The sequence below is a fragment of the Uranotaenia lowii genome, chromosome 2 (assembly GCF_029784155.1).
Source record: "Uranotaenia lowii strain MFRU-FL chromosome 2, ASM2978415v1, whole genome shotgun sequence".
Lineage (NCBI taxonomy): Eukaryota > Metazoa > Arthropoda > Insecta > Diptera > Culicidae > Uranotaenia > Uranotaenia lowii.
Genome location: NC_073692.1, coordinates 323,172,843 through 323,192,590, shown reverse-complemented (window position 1 = coordinate 323,192,590; position 19,748 = coordinate 323,172,843). Strand labels below are relative to the sequence as shown.

Here is a 19,748-nt window from a genome sequence, read left to right as displayed (position 1 = left end):
TTAAGACGTCACGTTCATTAAAATGTCACGCTAAGCTCTGTATTGATGCTCGCGTGTACCGAAAAAAACTTGACTCATGTTTCTTTGAGTCTCACAAGAAACCGCCACATGTCGCGTGTCACATTCCAAACATAATGTCTTCGTCGTGTTGGTCGGTCTGCAGTCCTACGTCGTCTTCTGTCGCAAATTCTTCTCCACTCTCCTCCACCGCACATACCGGGACCGACTCAAGCTTCGTTTGGCCCGCTTGAGCAGCGAGAAAATTTCCGGACTGCTAGGCACCTCTTCTGTGTCTCGCGGCACCGATCGACTTCGGGGCACCACGATGGTCAGTTTTTTGTCCTTCCGGCTAAGAATTTTATTCCGATGACTGTAGTCCATGGCCCGCTCGATCAGACTCCGTTTGGTACTTCCGGAACTTCTTCCTTCGGATCCACTTTGGTCGTCCGAGACCTGACTTCCGGAACTTTCGGCATTCGGTGTTCCATCGCGATGCAGCGAAGGGTCCGGGGTAGATTCTCGCTGTGGTCGGCCAAACTTGCGACGTTTCCTAATGGCAGCCGTTGGAGTATCCGGTGGTTTCACATCCATTTTCCCTTTCTGCTGTAGGACGTCAAATATTCACTTATCGAATAACGTATTGCGGCTTGTGGCGTCACTTCTCGTACGGCTCAGCTGCTGATTGATGTCACCGTTTTTTTACAATTTAAAATTAAATTCGAAATCACTCAATTGTACACAGTGGGGAATTGGACTCGGTTTTCACTTTTCAGATTCTCCTGCTGCGACACAAATGAAACGTTGCCATTTCAAGGTCCTTGCTGGCAAGTGGGATCCATTTTTCTTTTCAAAAATTGGACGTCACACTGTTTGGAAACATAGACCCTTAAATTTCAAACACGAAATATTCCTCAAAGTAAATAATACTATCCAAAATCCATAAGATTGTCAAAAAAAATATCAAACGTTCGACCGCGGCAGAGAAAATGGCACACACATTTGGAACGGAACGCGAAAAACCGGTAGGATGGACCGTTCGGGACCGCTGCTCGGAAAATTCTGAGCGAAAAGAGCTAAAAATAACGATATTCCCACCAAAAAAGCGAAACCGCCACCGAGATACTTATTAAAATGGGAGTGCAGGCCGCTATTCTTGGCTTGGTGTTTATTTTTCATACAGAGAGAGAAAAATTAATTTAACTCAGCAGAATGGTAAAAGATCGGCATGTGGACCAGAACTTCATGGTAAATTTCATATCAATATTGATTTTCAGACAAATTTTTTTCAATTTTTTTACAATTCTTGAAATATGACTACTCTTTTAAACTTTTGTTATGGGCTGAACCATATGAGGGAGTCGATTTGGATTCAAAATTTTCTACCTAAGAATCATTTGTCAGCCAGAAAATATAATCCAAGAGTTTTGATTTTTTTTGCGCTAATTTAGAAACTACAAACTTAAAAACCGAATGCTGCGTTAAAGTTTTTTACATGAACAGCATGATAGATGCGGATAGATAGATTAACTTACAATTTAAATCAGATTTTTCGAAGCTTTAGATGAAAACTGCCCTTAACCGGGGGCTTGTGATATACACAGTAAACGAAAATTACCGAATTCGGTTTTTTTACCGAAATCCTAACATGTGTAAATCGTTAAACTGTTCGGTAATTTTTTACGGTAAAAAATAAACGAACATCGGTAAATGAAGAATCGATTTACCGATGTTCGTTTATTTTTTACCGAAAAAATTACCGAACAGTTTAACGATTCACACATGTTAGGATTTCGGTGAAAAAAATTACCGAACTCGATAATTTTCGTTTACTGTGTATATAATTCAGTTGGTAAGTCAGTTGCTCCATGAGCCGTTGTCCGTGAGTTAGAGTCCAATATTAAACATTGTGATGTTTTGACGTTAAGGATTTCTTTTTTTCTGACATTTAAGTTACCTAATATCTTTAGAAGGTGTTGTATAATTATTTAGATTTTGTCCCATTAATGCATAAGTTATAAAAAAAATTACGAAATTCGCATGCTACATGCTACGAGTTTTGAGAAGTTTTTTAACATGTGTTTTTGTATAAATGGCCAAATAGTATCCTTGCAAAATAACTTTTTTTTTTGCAATTTTCAAACAATCACTAGGTAGATAATTCAAAAATGTTTGAGTGGGTTCATTCTTTGAATGGCTTTATGGAATCGATTTTTCGATCGAAGGGCCCAGTAGAAAAGCAGCCAGAAGGAAGACGATATCCTTTAAAATACAGTTTTACATTGACAGCATTCGTCTTTCGGTAAAATTTCAGTGTCTGGACTTATAATTCTGGTTAATTATTGTCTTTGATTCGTGTTTTAATCATGGAAGTGGAATTCACCCATGAAATTTGTGAGGGCTGGAACTCGCTCGTTGGCGACCGTCAAAATTTAGTTCAGCGAGTTTCAACGTGGCCACGACATGTTGGTTTCGGTTCAGGCCAGGTTCAGGTCAGGCCGATAAACAAAAGTTGACTTCATCGTTCAAACTAATTTGTTAAAAAAAAATCTGTCTTGCTGCCAGAAAGACACCTTTCGAACACGAAATTATTGCGACACCAAAAATGTCATGCCTATTTTCTTATAACGTTAAGAATCAAATCAAAATTCAAAGGTAGTTTTATACATATATTTATTTACTTCAAAAATCAAAAGAAAGGTCAATCGATGGAGTCTTGAGTGCAACATTGAACGCATTTTCGCTTAATGCCCTCCATCAAAGTTTTTACAGTGTCATCCGGTACCAGTTTCTCAGTTTTTTTAATCATTATCTTAACATGTTCTTCTCGTCTTGAATGTCTTCTTGCTCTTCCAAAGTTCCCGCTATATCATTGCCCAGTACTGCTCCTCCGGGCACAGTTCCGGACGGTTTGACAGGTTCATGTCCTTTGGAACAAAATGGTCAGAATTAGCTTTATACCAATCCAAGACACTTTTAGAATAGTGTCATGATGCCAAATCTGGCAAAAATAGCGAAGCTGCTGCAAGAACGGCAGATTTGTAGATCTCGCTATTTACCAGTGGTTGTATTTGGTTGAGAATGAATTGATCAACCTTCTCTCGCTCAACGCTTTACTCGGAAGCAAAGGTTGCTTTGAGGCAGCGAAAACGACAAAACCGATCAAACTGAGCTGAACACACTGCGCAAAGGTCTAGGAAGGTGCTGGGAGGCGATGCAGGAGCAACTTAACATCTTCTGGAAACGATGGTTGCATGAATACCTCCCCGTAATTCGAAGGCAGCCGAAATGGTTCGAACAATCGAGAACGCTCGAGGATGGAGATTTGGTATTGGTAGTGGACCCGACGAAGCGGAATGATTGGGAACGTGGCCGCATAATCCGAATGCTACCCAACTCCGATGGCTACGAACGACGAGCGATTGTGCAAGTGGGCAATTCAAAACACGTCAGGCCTGTGTCCCGATTGGCACTGCTTGATGTTCGAGGAAAATGTGTATTGCCAGAGAACGCCGGAACACACCCGGGGGAAGATGTTGCGGCATCGAGCAGCGACATTGGCCGCACTGCCATCATCGACGCAGCCAGTGTAACAACGATATAATGACACACGAACCGAGTCAGCAGAGAACTGTCACTTTCCACTTCACTCTTAAGTTCTCAGCTCTGGAAGTCGTAGGTGCCGTAATCGGTTTAATCAAAAGCAATCACTGCTATTTACTGTGCCCTTTGTCACGAAAGACTCACTTCTCAGTCTGCAAGAGCAGATGGCCTGCCAAACGAGATATTTGGAGGCGAACTTCGACATTTTATTCTTCTTAAATTTGTTGTTCACATCGAACTTTCCTTGCTGGTGAAAATCTCCAGCCCTGGAATTTACTTAAAATCGGCTTTGCCGTGGTCCAACGTCATTCGCTCCTGGAACCGCTTCAACACTCTGGAGACGGTTGAATGTTTAATGTTCAACATTTTTCCCAACTGCTGGTGCGACAGGTCAGGATATTTCAGGTGTTTGGAAAGGATTTGTTCTCTCGAATCGCGTTGGTTCACCTCCAGTTTCGTTGAATCTAAAAACACGACTTCGAGTTTGACAGCATGAAAACAATACACATCAATGAGAAAGTGTGCAAAATTTGGTTGATTAATACCCATTGGTAAAAAAGTTATGCCCTGATGAATGTGTCGCAATAATTTCGTGTTCTCCCTTTAAAAGGTAGGTGAAATAGGATCCTCTTTAGGAGCCAATAAATCGCTCCAGTGTAAGGAGACTGGCTCGAGATCTTACCGCTGATCAATTCAACTGTCTTGGCCTACTTGAGACGTGTGCAAAAACGCTTTACAAATTTGTTTGTAATGAATTTTTAGTTATTTTGAATGACCTTTTGTTCAAAAATTGGACATTTCCAGATGAGTAGAAACAAGAAGTGATAAAAAATCATTAGGGGAAGGTGTTTCTAAATGCGACTACGGCCGATCGACGAAATTGCTGACAAGTCAACATATCTAATCAATGCATTTTGAGGGTGATACGCATTGAATATAAGACAAGAATTTTTTTTATGAATTTACATGTTAAATTTTTTTTTAATCATAGAAGGTTTTGATACCTTTTGATGTTTGCGATGAATCATCCCTAAAGATGAAAATCCCAGAAAAAAGTTAAATTAAAAAAAAAAAACTTTTAGATGTAATATTTTGAGTTTTGACTTTTAAATATTATACGCTTAAAACAGATTTGATAAAGTTTTTCATATGGATGAACTGCCTCCATAATATGGCAATCCTAACTTTTGATTTATTCTATAAAATTATAAAAACATAGATTTTTATAAAACTTCAGCTTTGTCGCATGAAATTTATCAGTGTCTAATATTTTCAATAAAATTATACGGAAATATTGCTAGAAATTTAAAAATTATGAGGGGATCCCACTTAAATGCAATGTTTAGATGTGGTTTTAATCTAGGAATATAGCTTATATCAAAAGTCATCACAAAACAAGGATCGTAACAGTGTTCATAATTACCCCGTAGAAAAGGTGGTAATTATGAACATGTACGCTCCCAAGCTGCAACTTAAGAGTATGGGAAAAAAAATCCTATGAAGAAGGAGACTGAAGAAATACTGATGACTAAAGGTGAATAAATATGCGCTTTAGACCGCTGCAAGCTTTGTATGGATATTTTTAATTCTTATATTTTTACACCTCCCATCTCATTTTTAGGTTGTTTTCACTGCCAGAAATACCAATAAAAAATGTTGGAAGCGATCCATCTAGTCCTGAATTAGCGCAACGAGCTTAAATTTTGTATGGGATTTTTTTAAATTCAAAAACCGCCAGAGATGTAGATATTGAACGATCAAAAAAATTTTGATGAAAATATTATTGAAATTATTGTTACACAATTTTTTTTCAATATTTTTTTTATTTTAAGCGTTTTTGACTGCTTATTTGAAAGCTGTGCAACCGTAGGATTATTTTTATTTGCATAGTATTCCGTCTCACGACATAACTGAAATTTTAAATAATTTTATGAAATGTTTTTTTTTGCAATGATAATATGAATTAATAAATTCCCTGCTTATGCAATGTAGTTTTTGATTCTCATCCTACGGCAACCGTAAGATGAGAATCAAAAACTGCATTGTATAACCAGGGAGTTTATTGAATCATATTATCATTGCAAAAACATTTCATCAAATTATTTAAAGCTATAGCAAGCAAAGTCTGCTATTTTTACATACTTTTCAATGGATTCAGATTTTTTATTTTGAAATAGTTTTAACTTTTTTCATGAAATGTGCTGGTCATGTTCGCTAAAAAATAAAGCAAAGTCTGCCATTTTAAAATACTCTTCAATGGATTCAGATTTTTTTTATTTTGAAATGGTTATAATTTTTTTCATGAAATGTTTGGCTGCTTGTCATTCATGTTCGTCAAAAATGAAGCTTTAGAGTTGGCGAAACCAAAAATCAAAGACCAACTTTATTTCAAACATATTTGAATTTCCTGGATGTTTTTAGTGTAAAAATTTAAATACAAAAAAAAATACAAAATTTTTATACAAAATTGAAACGCGTTGCGCTAACTTAGGAATCAACCAATTCATCTCAAATTTTACACTGGTGACCCAAAAGACAGCATAAAAACATATGGGAGAAAAAAGTCATTTTTGCAGCGGTCTAGTACATATCAATCAACTGATAAAAGACAATAAAAATTCATTAATAAAACTACACATCAATTGAACTTTTTTATTGCGTTTGATCCTGTAACTCTTACTCAAGTTCTAACTTTCAAAACTATTTATCATGATGAATAACAGTTTAACATCAACCAATTGGAGACTACTTACAGTTTTGAAAGGAAAAAAAATATGGCCTTGTTTTCATATTTCATGAATTAGGGTCAAAAATAAAAAGTCGAAAGTGACATAAAAATTTATTATTTTAGAAATCTGTACAAAATTTAGAAATTCATTGAATTATGTGAAAATTTTGAAAGTTCTGTAATTTTCTACATAGATTCTGAAATGAAAATTTACTAAAAATTCTATGATAATACAGTATTTCTATGATTTCGGCAAACTTGTTCATAAGATGCATTAAAACTTACAATCACGCTGGAACTGTTTGTCACTGTTCTGTGTTCACCCATAAAACTAGCCAGAATATTGGAGGGGTTGTTTATGTTCCAGAGTTTTTCACTATTTTCAAAAGGTCTTCAAAACCAAAAACAGTTAACCAAAATCTTTTGAAAAGCTTTGAGCAAATGACTGCTAAATCCATTGATCAATTTTTCTCATACAAATTCTTTGGTTATGTAAACTTTCTTAGGCGCATTCCAATTTATATATATCTAACTTCAGATAGGTCAAAGATTAAACCACTGACAGTACACGGTGTCTTTCTTAGAACAATTTCATGAAAAAAAAATCCCTTCCTCTCGAAATTTGCCACCTTAAGAGGGGATTTTTCCCTATCCAATACACTATTCAGAAAAAAAACGATCGGGAGGTCGAAAACAACTTTTTCTTTTGAAGATTTGCGAACAAAAGAGATTTTGAACCATAAATTTAAGCAAACATGTTAAATCTTGAAGAAAATTTGAAAATTTACAATAAAAACTATCTAGAGTGAGCCTTAAAATTAACTGGCAACACTATACAGAATAAACAAGAACACGTTGATAAAAGTGTATTCTCTATGAAGATTCATTTGTTCTTTGGACATCTATGGTGTGGTTTTAAGATGAAAAAAACTATCTGATAATCATTGAATGTGGAAACCCTTTTTTGTTATGAAAGAAATGTGTTATTGTGATGTGTTTCCATCAAAATTGTTTCCCTTCAACATAAAATTTTCAGTTTAGAGTACTCTAAGTATATATATTTTTGAAAAAATTACCATAGATTAACTCAACGTGTTTTTTTTTCTCTAAATATAGACACTTTACCACGTTTGTGGCGTTCGTGTCTTGTTACTTTATTAACTTACTTTACCTATTTTACAATTTTTTTGTAAGTCCTAATTTGGAAATGAAACAAAGCAACTTTTTTTCTTCCTGTTCATCGTTCGAAAGGGCAACTTTCAGGGATCTATGAATTCCGCATTCAACAACGTGACTGATAAACCTTATAAAGCATTGCAACGCTTCTCTACATCCTCATTTCAATATGATTTTCGAATTAAAACGCACATTACTTTTTTAGGATCATAACTTTATGTATACATCTGAGTGAACAGCTCTCACTACAGACTTCCAAAAATGAAAGTGAGAGTTATCAAACGCTCAGTATAGTACTTTTAAAATCTAAATGAATGATTTCTACTAATTTGATTTTGATCACCGTACTAACTGATCATATTTTTCGAGAAATGTTTCTCGGTAAATTCATAGAAGAAAACCAGACTGTTTTTAACGTTTTCGCTCGATATATTTAGCGACGGCCGTTTAGTAAACACGCGGCTACAGAATTTGTTTTTCTGATGATGGTTGAACACAAGTAGACTGAAATCGTTAAAAAACAGCCTATTTTTCTCTATAAACTCACCGAGAAGCATCAATCAAAAAAGATCATAAGTAAATGTGTTGCTACCACGTAGAGCCTCATCTCAATTCTGGAACCTTCAAAAATCGTGTTGGGAAATCAATTTTAAAGAGAGCCAAAATATATTGTAGAACGATTGAACTGTAACTTTCTTCACGCAACTCAAAACTGCATTCTGTCTCTGGTTGAAACCATCTTTGAGAACACCGTTATAACCGTGTTTTTGTTTATTTCTTCTTTAGTCACAAAAATAACTGGCAACACTGTAGCAGTTATTTTTAAGACTAGTTTCATATAATTTTTTTTTGTAAATTTTCGATTTTTTTTATTAAATTTTTGCCAAAATTTTTGATTTAAAATCATGTTTATAATTTTTTTTAAAATTTTTATTTGTTTTAAAAGGTATCTTTATAATGTTAAATTTGAAGTTATTTGGAAAAATAACGAGCAAAAATTTGAAAACCTTGCTTGTGTATTTTGTTCGCAAAACTTTTAAAAAATGTTCTAGACCCACCGATCGATTTTTTCCTGAATAGTTTATTGGATAGGATAGAGCTTCCTCTAAAAGGTAACAAACTTTCAGAGATGCCGATTTTTTTTTCTTCTTAAAAGTACAAAAAAGACATCGTGAGCAGGATAGCCACCGGTGAACAGCTTCTTGGGAAGATTCTAATGAGAGTCCAAATATATGGCTGAGCTGTAACATTGTTATTTCCAGTTCTTCACAAAGCAACCTTTCAGCATTCTGCTAAATATTTGCTTATAAAGAGGTTGAAATATGTTACAATTCAATCGAAAATTAAAAAAAAAAAGTTCATAAAATCATTGTTATTTACACCAAAATGTTTCACACGTTATGAAATCCGTCCTTGACATATGTGAATTGGGATATTTTCTTTTAGAAACCATGTCGATTCGCTAGAACCGAGTAAAAGAATCGAGTAACAGAATAATGTCAAAAAACAGTGTAAAAGCCGTGTGGAGAATATGGAGCGAAACAAACCCGTGTTAAAAATGACCTTATTGTAGTTTATCGGCCTTTTTAGAAAGAATATTTCAAGATGAAAACATTTTCAAAGTCTACATCTTTCACTTCTTCTAACCTTCTACTAGTCAACACAATTTCCTAATCTTGAAATGTTCTTACTAAAAAAGACATCCATTTCACCGATAAGGCCTATTAACTAAATAACAAATATAAAGAAGGGTGAAAAAATGTTTCATCAATGTTTTATAAAATCTTTAAATCCGTTTATCTTGCATCATTTTTTTACAATTGGAACCAGAGATAACTATGACCCAGAGTATTAGAAAATTGGAAATCTTTTATGTTGGTTAAGGGGGGGGTAGGGTCTAACGGGTATAAAAAAAACACCATTTTCACGATTTTTTTCTAGAGCTATCGTTCAAACAAATGTATTCAAATTTTTTGCATTATACAAAGCATTGTTAAACGAACATTTAGTAATTTTTTCGTAGAAAAATATTGAAAAATGAGCCGGTGACGGAGCATTTTCGAGGATGCCTTTTAGAAAACAGGATTTGCGGTGGACACTGTATCTCAGCACAGAATCATCTGAAGTCAAAAAATCAGAGCAAAATATTTTTAATAGATGTTTTTCTGGACCCCAACGTTTTTATTTAACTTAAAAATATTTTTATGAAATTTTTGTGGCTGTTTGAAGTAAAAACTACGATTTTTCACTTAAAAATCCGCCATTTTTCACCTGTAAAATCTCCCCAAAATAAAAAAAATCAAAAAAGAAAAACGTTGGGGTCTGGTATTTTATATGTAGAAAATATGTTCCAAGTTTGAAAAGAATCGGATAAGTAGTTTTCAAATGACGATGTCCACGGACTTTAAAAATGTGCTTTCGAGAAAAACGCGTTTGAAGTTTCTGCTCTTGCTTTCTTGCAGTATAAGATAGGAGGAGATAAAGGCCTATAACTTCTACAGTTTTGCTTCAATTGACTTGAAAATGTGACACAACATTCTTGAAATGTTTTACAATAAGAAAATAAAAAAAAAATCGATTTTTTGAAAGTGTTAGACCCTACCCCCCCCTTAAACAGCTTTTCATTATAAAATAAATCAATATTTGACACTTACATTTAGCAAAAAAGGGTTCTCAAATTTGTTGCTTGACCATTTTATCATAATTTAAAGCATTTGTTGAAAATTTGTTTGTTATATATAATGATTAACAAAAAAATGTTTATCAGGTTAATTAATTTGCAGTCAACTGCAAGCTGTTTTCGTGAATCCAGCATTCATCCGCCACAATATGTTGTCCGGCACCAAAACTAGCGCAATGCAGCAGAAACCCGGCCCGTGAGTGGGAAAATCTTCCTCCCACATTCAACAGTTTTTCCTCAATCTGTTTTGGCAAATGTTTTCCTCCACGCTTCGGTGATGATTTTTTACGGCCACGCACCAAAGAGAGAAACACGTTTTCTCGTGAATTTCGTTACTTCAACACTACGAAAGAAACATATGATTTCGCGCGTGGAAGCGTTACATTTTGGTACTATCGCGCAACTTGGTTGGTTTTAAACTTTGTCACTGATTTGGTGTTGCACGATGTTGCTACTGTTGCTTGACCGAGAGCCAGGTGCACCAATTTTATTCTAGTTCAAATGTGCAGACTTAATTATTTGAGCAGTTGAATTATCTAAACCGCATAAATTTATATTCCTCAATTATTTTTTTTTTGTTTCGATTATAGTCGTTTTACCATTTTTATGGCATTCGCGACTTTATCAACGTTACAGTTGGCGGATCGTTATTGAAAAACTTAACCGGTAGAACTGTGTTCGATGTTTACTCTTGGGCTCGAACTCACGGACATCGGCTCAGGAGACAACAGACTTGCCAACTGAGCTATATCACAAGCCCATATTCCTCAATTATGATTTATAGATAGAATAGTGGGATCAAACAATAATATTGTAGCTTGTATTTTAAAAAATAATTTATTCCTTCAGTCTGCCATTTCAGTCTAATACTAGTTCGTTTGGGATTTTTGACAGATTTTTTTTCGATTTAATTACACTAGTTTACAAAATTTTAAAAAAATCGTGAACTTGATTAACTGACCAACATTTTTAATGTAAAATCGGGCGCTGAATCCGAAAATGAAATTCAAAAAAATCTCAGTAGGACCGTTTTTGAGTTATGCTCCAAATGTGAAATTAAAATTAAAAGATTATATTTTGGTCGAAAATTGTCGTATAAAAAACAATGCGTAAAAAGTATTCATTGCGTGTTGGACAAAATTTGCGGCCTTTGAACCGCAATAACTTTTCTGTTTCAAAACCAATCGAGTTGCAGTCTTCGGGTGAAATATTTGTCTCAACTTAGGCTTTAAGGAAATCAACCATAAAAAACAATCAGCCAGTTATGAAAAAAGTTATTGATGAAAACCCAGTATTTTTCGTTCCTTTCGGGAAAAATACCTCAAAATTTTATTCACGTTTGAGACTTAAGCAACCCCTCCCTATGGTCAGATCTTCCTGAAACTTGGCATGTGACCTTCTGGTAAGCTAATAAATAATTTTGACTTGAAGCGAGTGAGATTTATCATGTTTCATTTTTCCTATACTATGATAAGTGTACTGCGGTTCGTTAAATTATTAAAAACTGCAAAAATTACAGTTATGGTAAAGTAGCCATAACTTTTTCAATTTTCAACCGATTTTGATAAATAACCACTTGAAATCTTTGTTTTGAATTGACATTCAAGCGCAAAAGAAAATCAGATTTTTAAAATGCTACCATCGAGTCTAAAACTTTCGATGAAACAAAATTTTCTCTAAAAAAAAGCGTTTTTTTTTTTTTTTTGAACAATAAAGTGCCCAGCTCTTAACAGGCTATTGGCACTATTTTTTTATTAAAAAAAAAAAATAAATGTGTACACATCAGAATAAATATTTTACATCGAATTCTTACTTCTACATTTTTTAATCCTATCATAAGTCTTTGTAAACGTTGATCTCCTTTAAAAAATTTATCACGTTTTTATAATCTCCATTTAATTTCAAGCTTTCCTCATTAATATTAAACTTTCTTCGACTATCGACTACTTTATTGCAATCCACAAAAAGATGGTTGATTGTTAATTGGCAGTTGCAAAATTCGCATAGTGGGGGAGATTGTTTTTCAAATAAATACGAATGAGTTAATCTGGAATGACCGATTCTAATTCTTGTCAAAATTACTGAGTCTTTTCTTGAAAGGGTATGCATTTTATGCCATTCTTTTACCACTTTATGACACATTCTTAATTTATTATTTTCAAGATTAGTCCAAAAATTTCCATGATTTAATAATATTACTTTTAGCTAAATTTATAAAATCAAATATAGGAAGAGAAATTGGCGTCAATGTTTCCAAGTGAGAAGATTTAGCTAGATTATCGGCTTTTTCATTGCCATCTATTCCTATATGGCTTGGAATCCATATTATTTTTATTGTTACTAAAGGTTTAGTTTTAATAATTTGGTATATTTTTTGAACAATTGGGTTGTCACTGGAAGGATTTTTCAGTGCTAAAATAGAACTGAGAGAATCCGAGAATATCACGAATTGATATTGCATTTCTTTTAAAAGAGCAATTTCAACTGCTTCTTGAATTGCAAGAAGTTCAGCAGTAAATATTGACGATGCTGAAGAAATTCTTTTCTTTATATTATTAAACCCATCGTAAACTGCAAAACCAACAGTTGAATCTGTCTTTGATCCATCTGTGAAAAATTTCAAATAATTTTCATGTTCTTTAAGTATTTTTAAGTAGTGGGCCTTAAAAGTCATTGGACTTGTGTTTGTTTTTTTAAATTGATTTAAAGATATATCAAATTGTAGCTGAGAATCTTGAGTCCAAAAAGGGGTAGGAAAAATTGACCTAGGCATCGGGAACTGGAAAACTAAATCATATTTATCAAATTTGTGCAAACAACGATGAATGAAAGATTTCGAACATTCGTTAGTATTTTCACACCTAGTCTGATTTCTCAAAAGCACAAATTTTTTCCTTAATGGATGGTCTTCTAAAGAACATATTTTAATTCCTGTTTTGATTATTTGTAAATCTCGACGGTAATCCATTGGTAAAATCCCAGACTCTGCATGTAAACTCAACACTGGACTTGTCCTAAATGCACCAGTTGCCAATCGAATTCCTGTATTCTGTATTGTTCCCAGTGATTTTAGTAGTTTCTCTTTAGCAGTGCCATATACAATACTTCCATAATCTAGTTTAGAAATTACCAACGATCTGAGAAGGGTGAGTAAAGTTTTCCTATTAGAACCAAATGTGGTATGTGCTAATGTCCTGATTATCCGTAAAGAATTTTCTGAGCTTTTTCTTAGATTTTTTATGTGAATGTCCCATTTTAGTTTTTGGTCAAAGAAAATACCTAAAAACTTATGGGATTCAACATACTCTAGATTTTGATTGTTAAATACTAACGATGGATTATGAAAACATCTGAAGCGTCGACAAAAATGTATTACCTTCGTTTTCGTGGTGGAAAAACGGAAGCCAGTATGATCACACCATTTTTCTAGATTTGCTAAAGTTTGCTGAAGTTTTTCTTGAACTACCTCTAAAGATTTACCAGCTACATAAGCTACTGTATCATCTGCAAATTTTAAACTTCTAACATGAGGAGGAAAACTAGTTTTCATTGAATTGGTCGCAATTAGAAAAAGGGTTACACTTAAAACTGATCCTTGTGGTAATCCATTATTTTGTTTGAAAGATGATGATAAATGATTTCCTATTCGAACTTGGAAGCTACGATCTTCTAGAAAATTGTTGATAAAGTGCAACATATTTCCTCTTACACCCATTTCCGAGAGAGTTTGAATTATTTGTACTGTCCACGTCATATCGTAGGCTTTCTCAATGTCAAAAAATATGCAAATCAAATGTTCCTTGTTTTCGAAAGCTTCTTGTATCGATGATTCTAATGTAACTAAATTATCCAAAGTGTTACGAAATTTACGAAAGCCGGACTGTGTTGGATCAAAAAATTTACTATTTTCTAGAAACCATTGGAGTCTTCGATTCACTAATTTTTCCATTAATTTACACAAACAGGAGGTAAGAGATATTGGACGGTAGCTTTGACTATTGAGCGGACTTTTCCCTTGTTTAAGTATAGCTATAACTATCGATCGGCGCCATTGATCAGGAAAAACTCGTTCAGACCAAATTTGGTTAAACATTCTTAACAAATAAAACATTGCATCGGGAGGAAGATTTTGAAGCATGTGATAGTGAACATCATCGACACCTGTAGATGAACCTTTACATGTTGCTAAAGACATCTGTAACTCAATCATCTTGAACGGAGTATTCAATACATTGTTTTCTAACTCATCGAAAGAAATATTAGTTTTTTCAGTTTCGTCGGACCAACGTGTGAAATCCTTCGAGTAATTCTCGCAACTTGATATTTGTGAAAAATGTTTTCCTAATTCTTCAGCTATTCTATCTGGCTGTGTTATTAAATTATTGTCTACTTTCAGCGAAGAAATTAAACAGTTTTTAGTTCTTCCTCTAAGATTCTGAATTTTACTCCATACAACATTATTAGAAGTTGAAGCTGACACAGATTCTACAAAATTATTCCAGCTAGCCTTGGATTGTCGTCTTATTAAATTTCTTGATCTTGATTTTGCTAACTTGTAAGCTATCATGTTTTCTGTAGACATATGTTCATTGAACTTTCTTAGTGCTTTTCTTTTTTCCTTAATACTATTAGATATTTCAGAGCTCCACCAAGAGGGACGGAATTTTTTGATAATATCAGACGTTCTTTTAATAGATTGAGTAGCTGCTTCAATGATAGAGTTAGAAAAATGTGTCACTTGTTCTAAAGCACTTAATGGAATATTTTCATTAATATTTATTGTCACTAAGTCCTGAAACTTAGCCCAGTCCGCTTCATTAGTTAACCACCTAGGTCGTTTGGAAATGTTAAGGTTAGTTTGCAAAGGATTGATAACGATAGGATAATGATCACTGAAACATAAATCATCATGAACAACCCAGCTAAATACAGTAGATAAAGATGGAGAACCAAAAGTAAGATCTATAGACGAATAAGTATTATGTGCTACACTAAAGTGAGTGGGTGATCCGTCGTTTAAACAATTCAAATCAAAACGTTCAAAAAAATCAACCAACATTTTACCTCTCACACTATCCTCTCTACTACCCCAACAAACATTGTGTGCATTACAGTCACTCATAATCAAAAAAGGCTTGGGAAGTTGCAAAATCAACTCGTACAAAATCTTTTCAGAAATGGTCTCTCCAGGTGGAAGATAAAGACAACATAGAGTAAACTCTACAGGGTAAAACAATTTGACAGCAACTGCCTGCAGCTCTGTTTCTAAATCGAGTTCTTGTGCTTCGAAGCCTTCGCGAATACAAATTACTACACCACCGCTTGCTCGATGGTGAATTTCGTCAATCTTATAAAACAATTTGAAATTTTTAAGTGTTGGAATGTTAGTTTGCTTAAAATGAGATTCCTGAATACCAATAGCATAAGGATTGTATTGACTAATCAAAAGTTTCAGTTCCTGAATGTGTTGCTGAAATCCATTACAATTCCATTGTAACATGGCCATTGCGAAAATTATTGTGAAAAAAAAGTAAAATGATTTCTGAAATCTCAAAATTTTTGTTCCGATGTGTCAAAGTGGTAAAAGAAAAGAATCTTAATATCTGTTATAATTTATATATCTTGGTCGTTAATTTTCGTATAATCTGGAACATTTAATAAAATGGAAGAGGATATTGCTTGTGATAAAATACTTAATTCTGATACTTGAGGAGGATCAACGTTTTCAAAGTTTACACTAGTCACATCATTCAAATCTGAATCTGATTGGTTTTTTATATTACATGGTTTTTCGTGATTTTCATTCTGCATACCTGGAGGAACCCAGTTTGCTGGGTTCGGCGTTGGTTGTTCCGTGTTCTCATGTTGCGTCGCTCGTGTTACATTCGATGTTCTAGTGAGTGTCGTCGGTTTGCTGCTTGCCAGAGCCTTCGTTGGATTTTCTACTGGAGAGGTCTGCGTTTGAGTTGGTGATATCGATCCATTGCTTCCGGTTCTCAGAACACCGGCAAAAGTTTGAGAGGGACGTTGAGTGATGATGAGTTCAAGGGGTACCTGTTGCCTCCGTTTCTGTCGTGCTTCCTTCATCGTTACTCTCTGGGTGACTCGGATTTTTTGAATTTCTTGCTCATCAACATAGATTGGACATTCCTTCGAGAATGCCATGTGAGAGCCCCGACAGTTTACACATTTGACTGGGTGCCAACATGGCTGTTGGTCGTGAAATAACTCGGCACATTTGGCGCACACTCGATTTCCTTTGCAGCTTTCTTTTTTATGACCGTAGCGAAGGCACACATTGCACCGCATTGGGTTGGGTACGTAGAGTCGCAGCTTACATTTGTAGAAACCTACATCGATGGTATCTGGTAAGTAACTCAGATCGAAGGTCAATATGAAAGATCCGGTGTCTTCTAGGTTAGGTTTAGTTTTTTTTTTCATTCTCCTTTGGTTGATCGCTAACAGGTGGTGGTGATGGCGGCGTTGTGGTAGAGGTTACTCGTCTGCTGATACGTTGCATTCGCCTTACTTCGACAACGTGGAACTCTGCCAAATGTTTTTGAATATCCTCATCTTTCATAGGCTTGAGATCCGGACAGTAGATTGTGCCTTTCGTTCGGTTCAAAGAATCGTGTTCTACAATATTCACGTGTATTGAATCACATAACGATTTTTGTTTGCACAGTTTCTCCGCTTGGTGTCGATCAGTAGATTTGAGTAGAAGTTTCCCATCCTTGAATCTGGTTATTTCAACTCCCGATGTAATATTATCAATACATTTTTTAATAAGAAATGGATTGACATCATCCATCGTCTTGCCTTCATCGGTACGAGTGAGAATCAAGAACCTTCCGCCGTTATCCTTCCCATACAGTCGAAGTTGCTTGGAGAATATTTGCTCGTTTTCCCGATCACGTTGTGCTGTTCTCTTCACGTTTTTAATTTTTTTAGACGGAACACCTCTTTCAACGTTATCTTGTTCATTTGCCAACATCTCGAAACGGGATCCGAAGACTCTAGGAGGCGTTCCGCCACCTCCCGGATCCGCGGCCATAACTACCACGGAACTCACTCGTATGTCTTAACACAAATGTAACCACTCAAAAAAAAAAAAGTCTCTTTTCAATAGCACTATTTCAAAAACCAACAATTGTTCAACAGCTGCTCACTCTGTCACATGTGACTTGCTCAACGGTTGAAACAGAACTGAAAAAAAAAAAAAAAAAAAAGCGTTTTTTATAATTTGTTTTCTCATAAAGTCACTAATAGCAACAATACTGTTGGTCAAACGCAAAAACAGTGTTCAGATGATCGATAGAAAATTTATTCACCTTCAATATGCAAAAGAGAGATTTCAAATTACTGTTATGCCGTCTGAGATATTTTAATCTAAGTACAAGACTTTTTTTAATTTTTTCGAAATTTCATATTTGGAGCATAACTCAAAAACTGTTCTACTGAGATTTTTTTGAATTTCATTTTCGGATTCAGCGCCCGATTTCACATTGGAAATGACCTTCAGTTTACTGAGTTCAAAAATGCTGTAAACTAGTGTTACCGTTTGGTTACCTACTCTGTAGATTGATGGAATGAGAAAAATTGATTTTTAAATATCAATTTCCAAAAGTAATAACTTGCTTAAATATCGAGCAGTAGCCAAACCTCAAATAAGTCAAGGACGCCCCCGTTCTTGTTTTCAAGGGCTTTTTTCTCGGATAGAAACAACCTACATATTTGAACCAAGGAAAACCCAATCAAGGTACCCTCCAATAGCGAAACCGTGAATCACGTGCGCTTATCTTAATGTTTATTTGATACCACCATTAACCAAATCTCATTATCAGTTGATCCCCCACAGAGAGAAAACAAAGCGAAGCGTTACCCGAACTTACCGATTGTGGTGTAAACGGTTCCACAGTAAAATACGGCATTCCAGAATGACCAGGTCTTTTTGTTTTGCTTATTCTCGAAGGAACCCTGTTTGTAGGCTTCGTACAGGACCGTGCTATACTCCTCGACCAAATTGATCGCTCTTCCTTCCCAGAGATCGGTGTCCGGGTTCTGAAACGATGCAAAAATAGCATGTTAGTGCAAACAAATTTCAATATCTCGCTCCATTAATATTTCTCCGCATCATCAGAGCATATCACTTGATAGAAATTAATCAAAAGTAAAACCGTTCCTCAGATCTGTTTTTCATCTTTTTACATCACGAATTGAAATCAATCTCACCTCTAGCTTTTCTCGGTCCAACGCCAGAATCCGGAGGTTTTTTGCTAGAACCTTTTTCGCGTGGTTCACGTTTGTTTCCATTCGCTTCTCGTGGGTTCCTGTGCGCGCGGGTTGGATGAATGGGTGAAAAAAAGAGCAACATATTAGTGCATTTGATAATCGTAAAGTTTCTCGTGAATTATGTCGATAAATAAAATTAAATGTGTGTCATCCGTCTGATGACAAATTTTAATTTTCCCACCAATATTTTTTCAGATTAAAAAAACTGCTTATTTATTGTACGATTAAACATTTTTTAACCCTTTATCCTAGCTATATTGTCAATTCATCAATCATTTTGATCGTTTTCGTGATCTCCCTAGAACTAGAACCCCATATAATCTGTGTTGGTTCATCTTTACTTTTTGGTACTAGCATCCTAAAAATCCAGATCCCCCAATCGGTAGCAAGGAGTCAATTTCAAATTTTGAATTTAAAACGCCATATTCCTCTAAATTCCTAACTGATGAAGACACATTTTCTGAGTTTTGAGTTCCTTGTCGTGTACTGAAAAAACCGAATTAAATTTTCCTGTTTCTTCCTGTGTTGGTTATTCAATTTAAGTTCAACTATGGATCAACACGGATATCATTTCAAAGAAGTTTCGAAACTAACTTTCGTTCGTTTTATGAACTTTTTTCTGATCATCCTATATTTTTCTCGAACGCAATTAAAACCTCGTTCGGATTTTGAACATAAAAATAATTCTCATTTTCTAGTTTCATTTGTTTTACTAAATCCTAAAAATACTAGTAGAATTCATTGCAGAGCTAGAGAGCTCTTGAAGGGGAACATTCAGATAACTGACTTTATTCAATCTTGAGGTTTAGAGCCAACCAGAACAACAGACCGCTAAATTTTTACATAAAAATGAAATAACTGCTCTTCTTTCTCGAAGAAAAAGATAAGTTTTGAATTCGACTGCCAAACTTCGCTCAGTGTGTAAGTTTTGGCCAAAATCGAAGAAATTCGAAGGTAGGTTTTAGCTTCCGAAATGCTGCTCTCACGTGAAATTATCGTTAACTGGGGCATCATGCAGCGCTTTACAACTTGAATGGCTTCTACAAATTTTATGTCCACAGATGATCATACCGCTTGTACATCAAAAGTTTTAAGCTAGATGCAATTTTAAATAAACGTATATAGTCAGAAAAACTATTGGTTTCAGCATATGGAAACGAGATTCAGAGGGTGAATTTTTTATGCATTATAGCCCAGACTGGTATCTGAATAATAAAAAATTTTGTGAATGTCCGAAAAATATGATTACTCCAACAATTTTGGTGTAGGATA

General features: G+C 34.9%; 1 protein-coding gene across 2 annotated transcripts in view; it reads right to left on the bottom strand.

The window, feature by feature from the left end:
* Positions 1-19,748, bottom strand: part of LOC129747646 (potassium channel subfamily K member 18) — a 74,456-nt gene that overhangs the window by 16,586 nt on the left and 38,122 nt on the right. The window contains exons 3-4 of one of the 2 annotated variants that reach the window (XM_055741946.1): positions 18,417-18,514; positions 18,077-18,245 (exon numbers count right to left, since the gene is read on the bottom strand). In XM_055741946.1, coding sequence (XP_055597921.1) covers positions 18,077-18,245; positions 18,417-18,514 — 267 coding nt within the window. Of the gene's footprint in view, positions 1-217; positions 1,054-18,076; positions 18,246-18,416; positions 18,515-19,748 lie in introns of those variants that run through there. The other variant, XM_055741945.1, reaches the window with a different exon arrangement.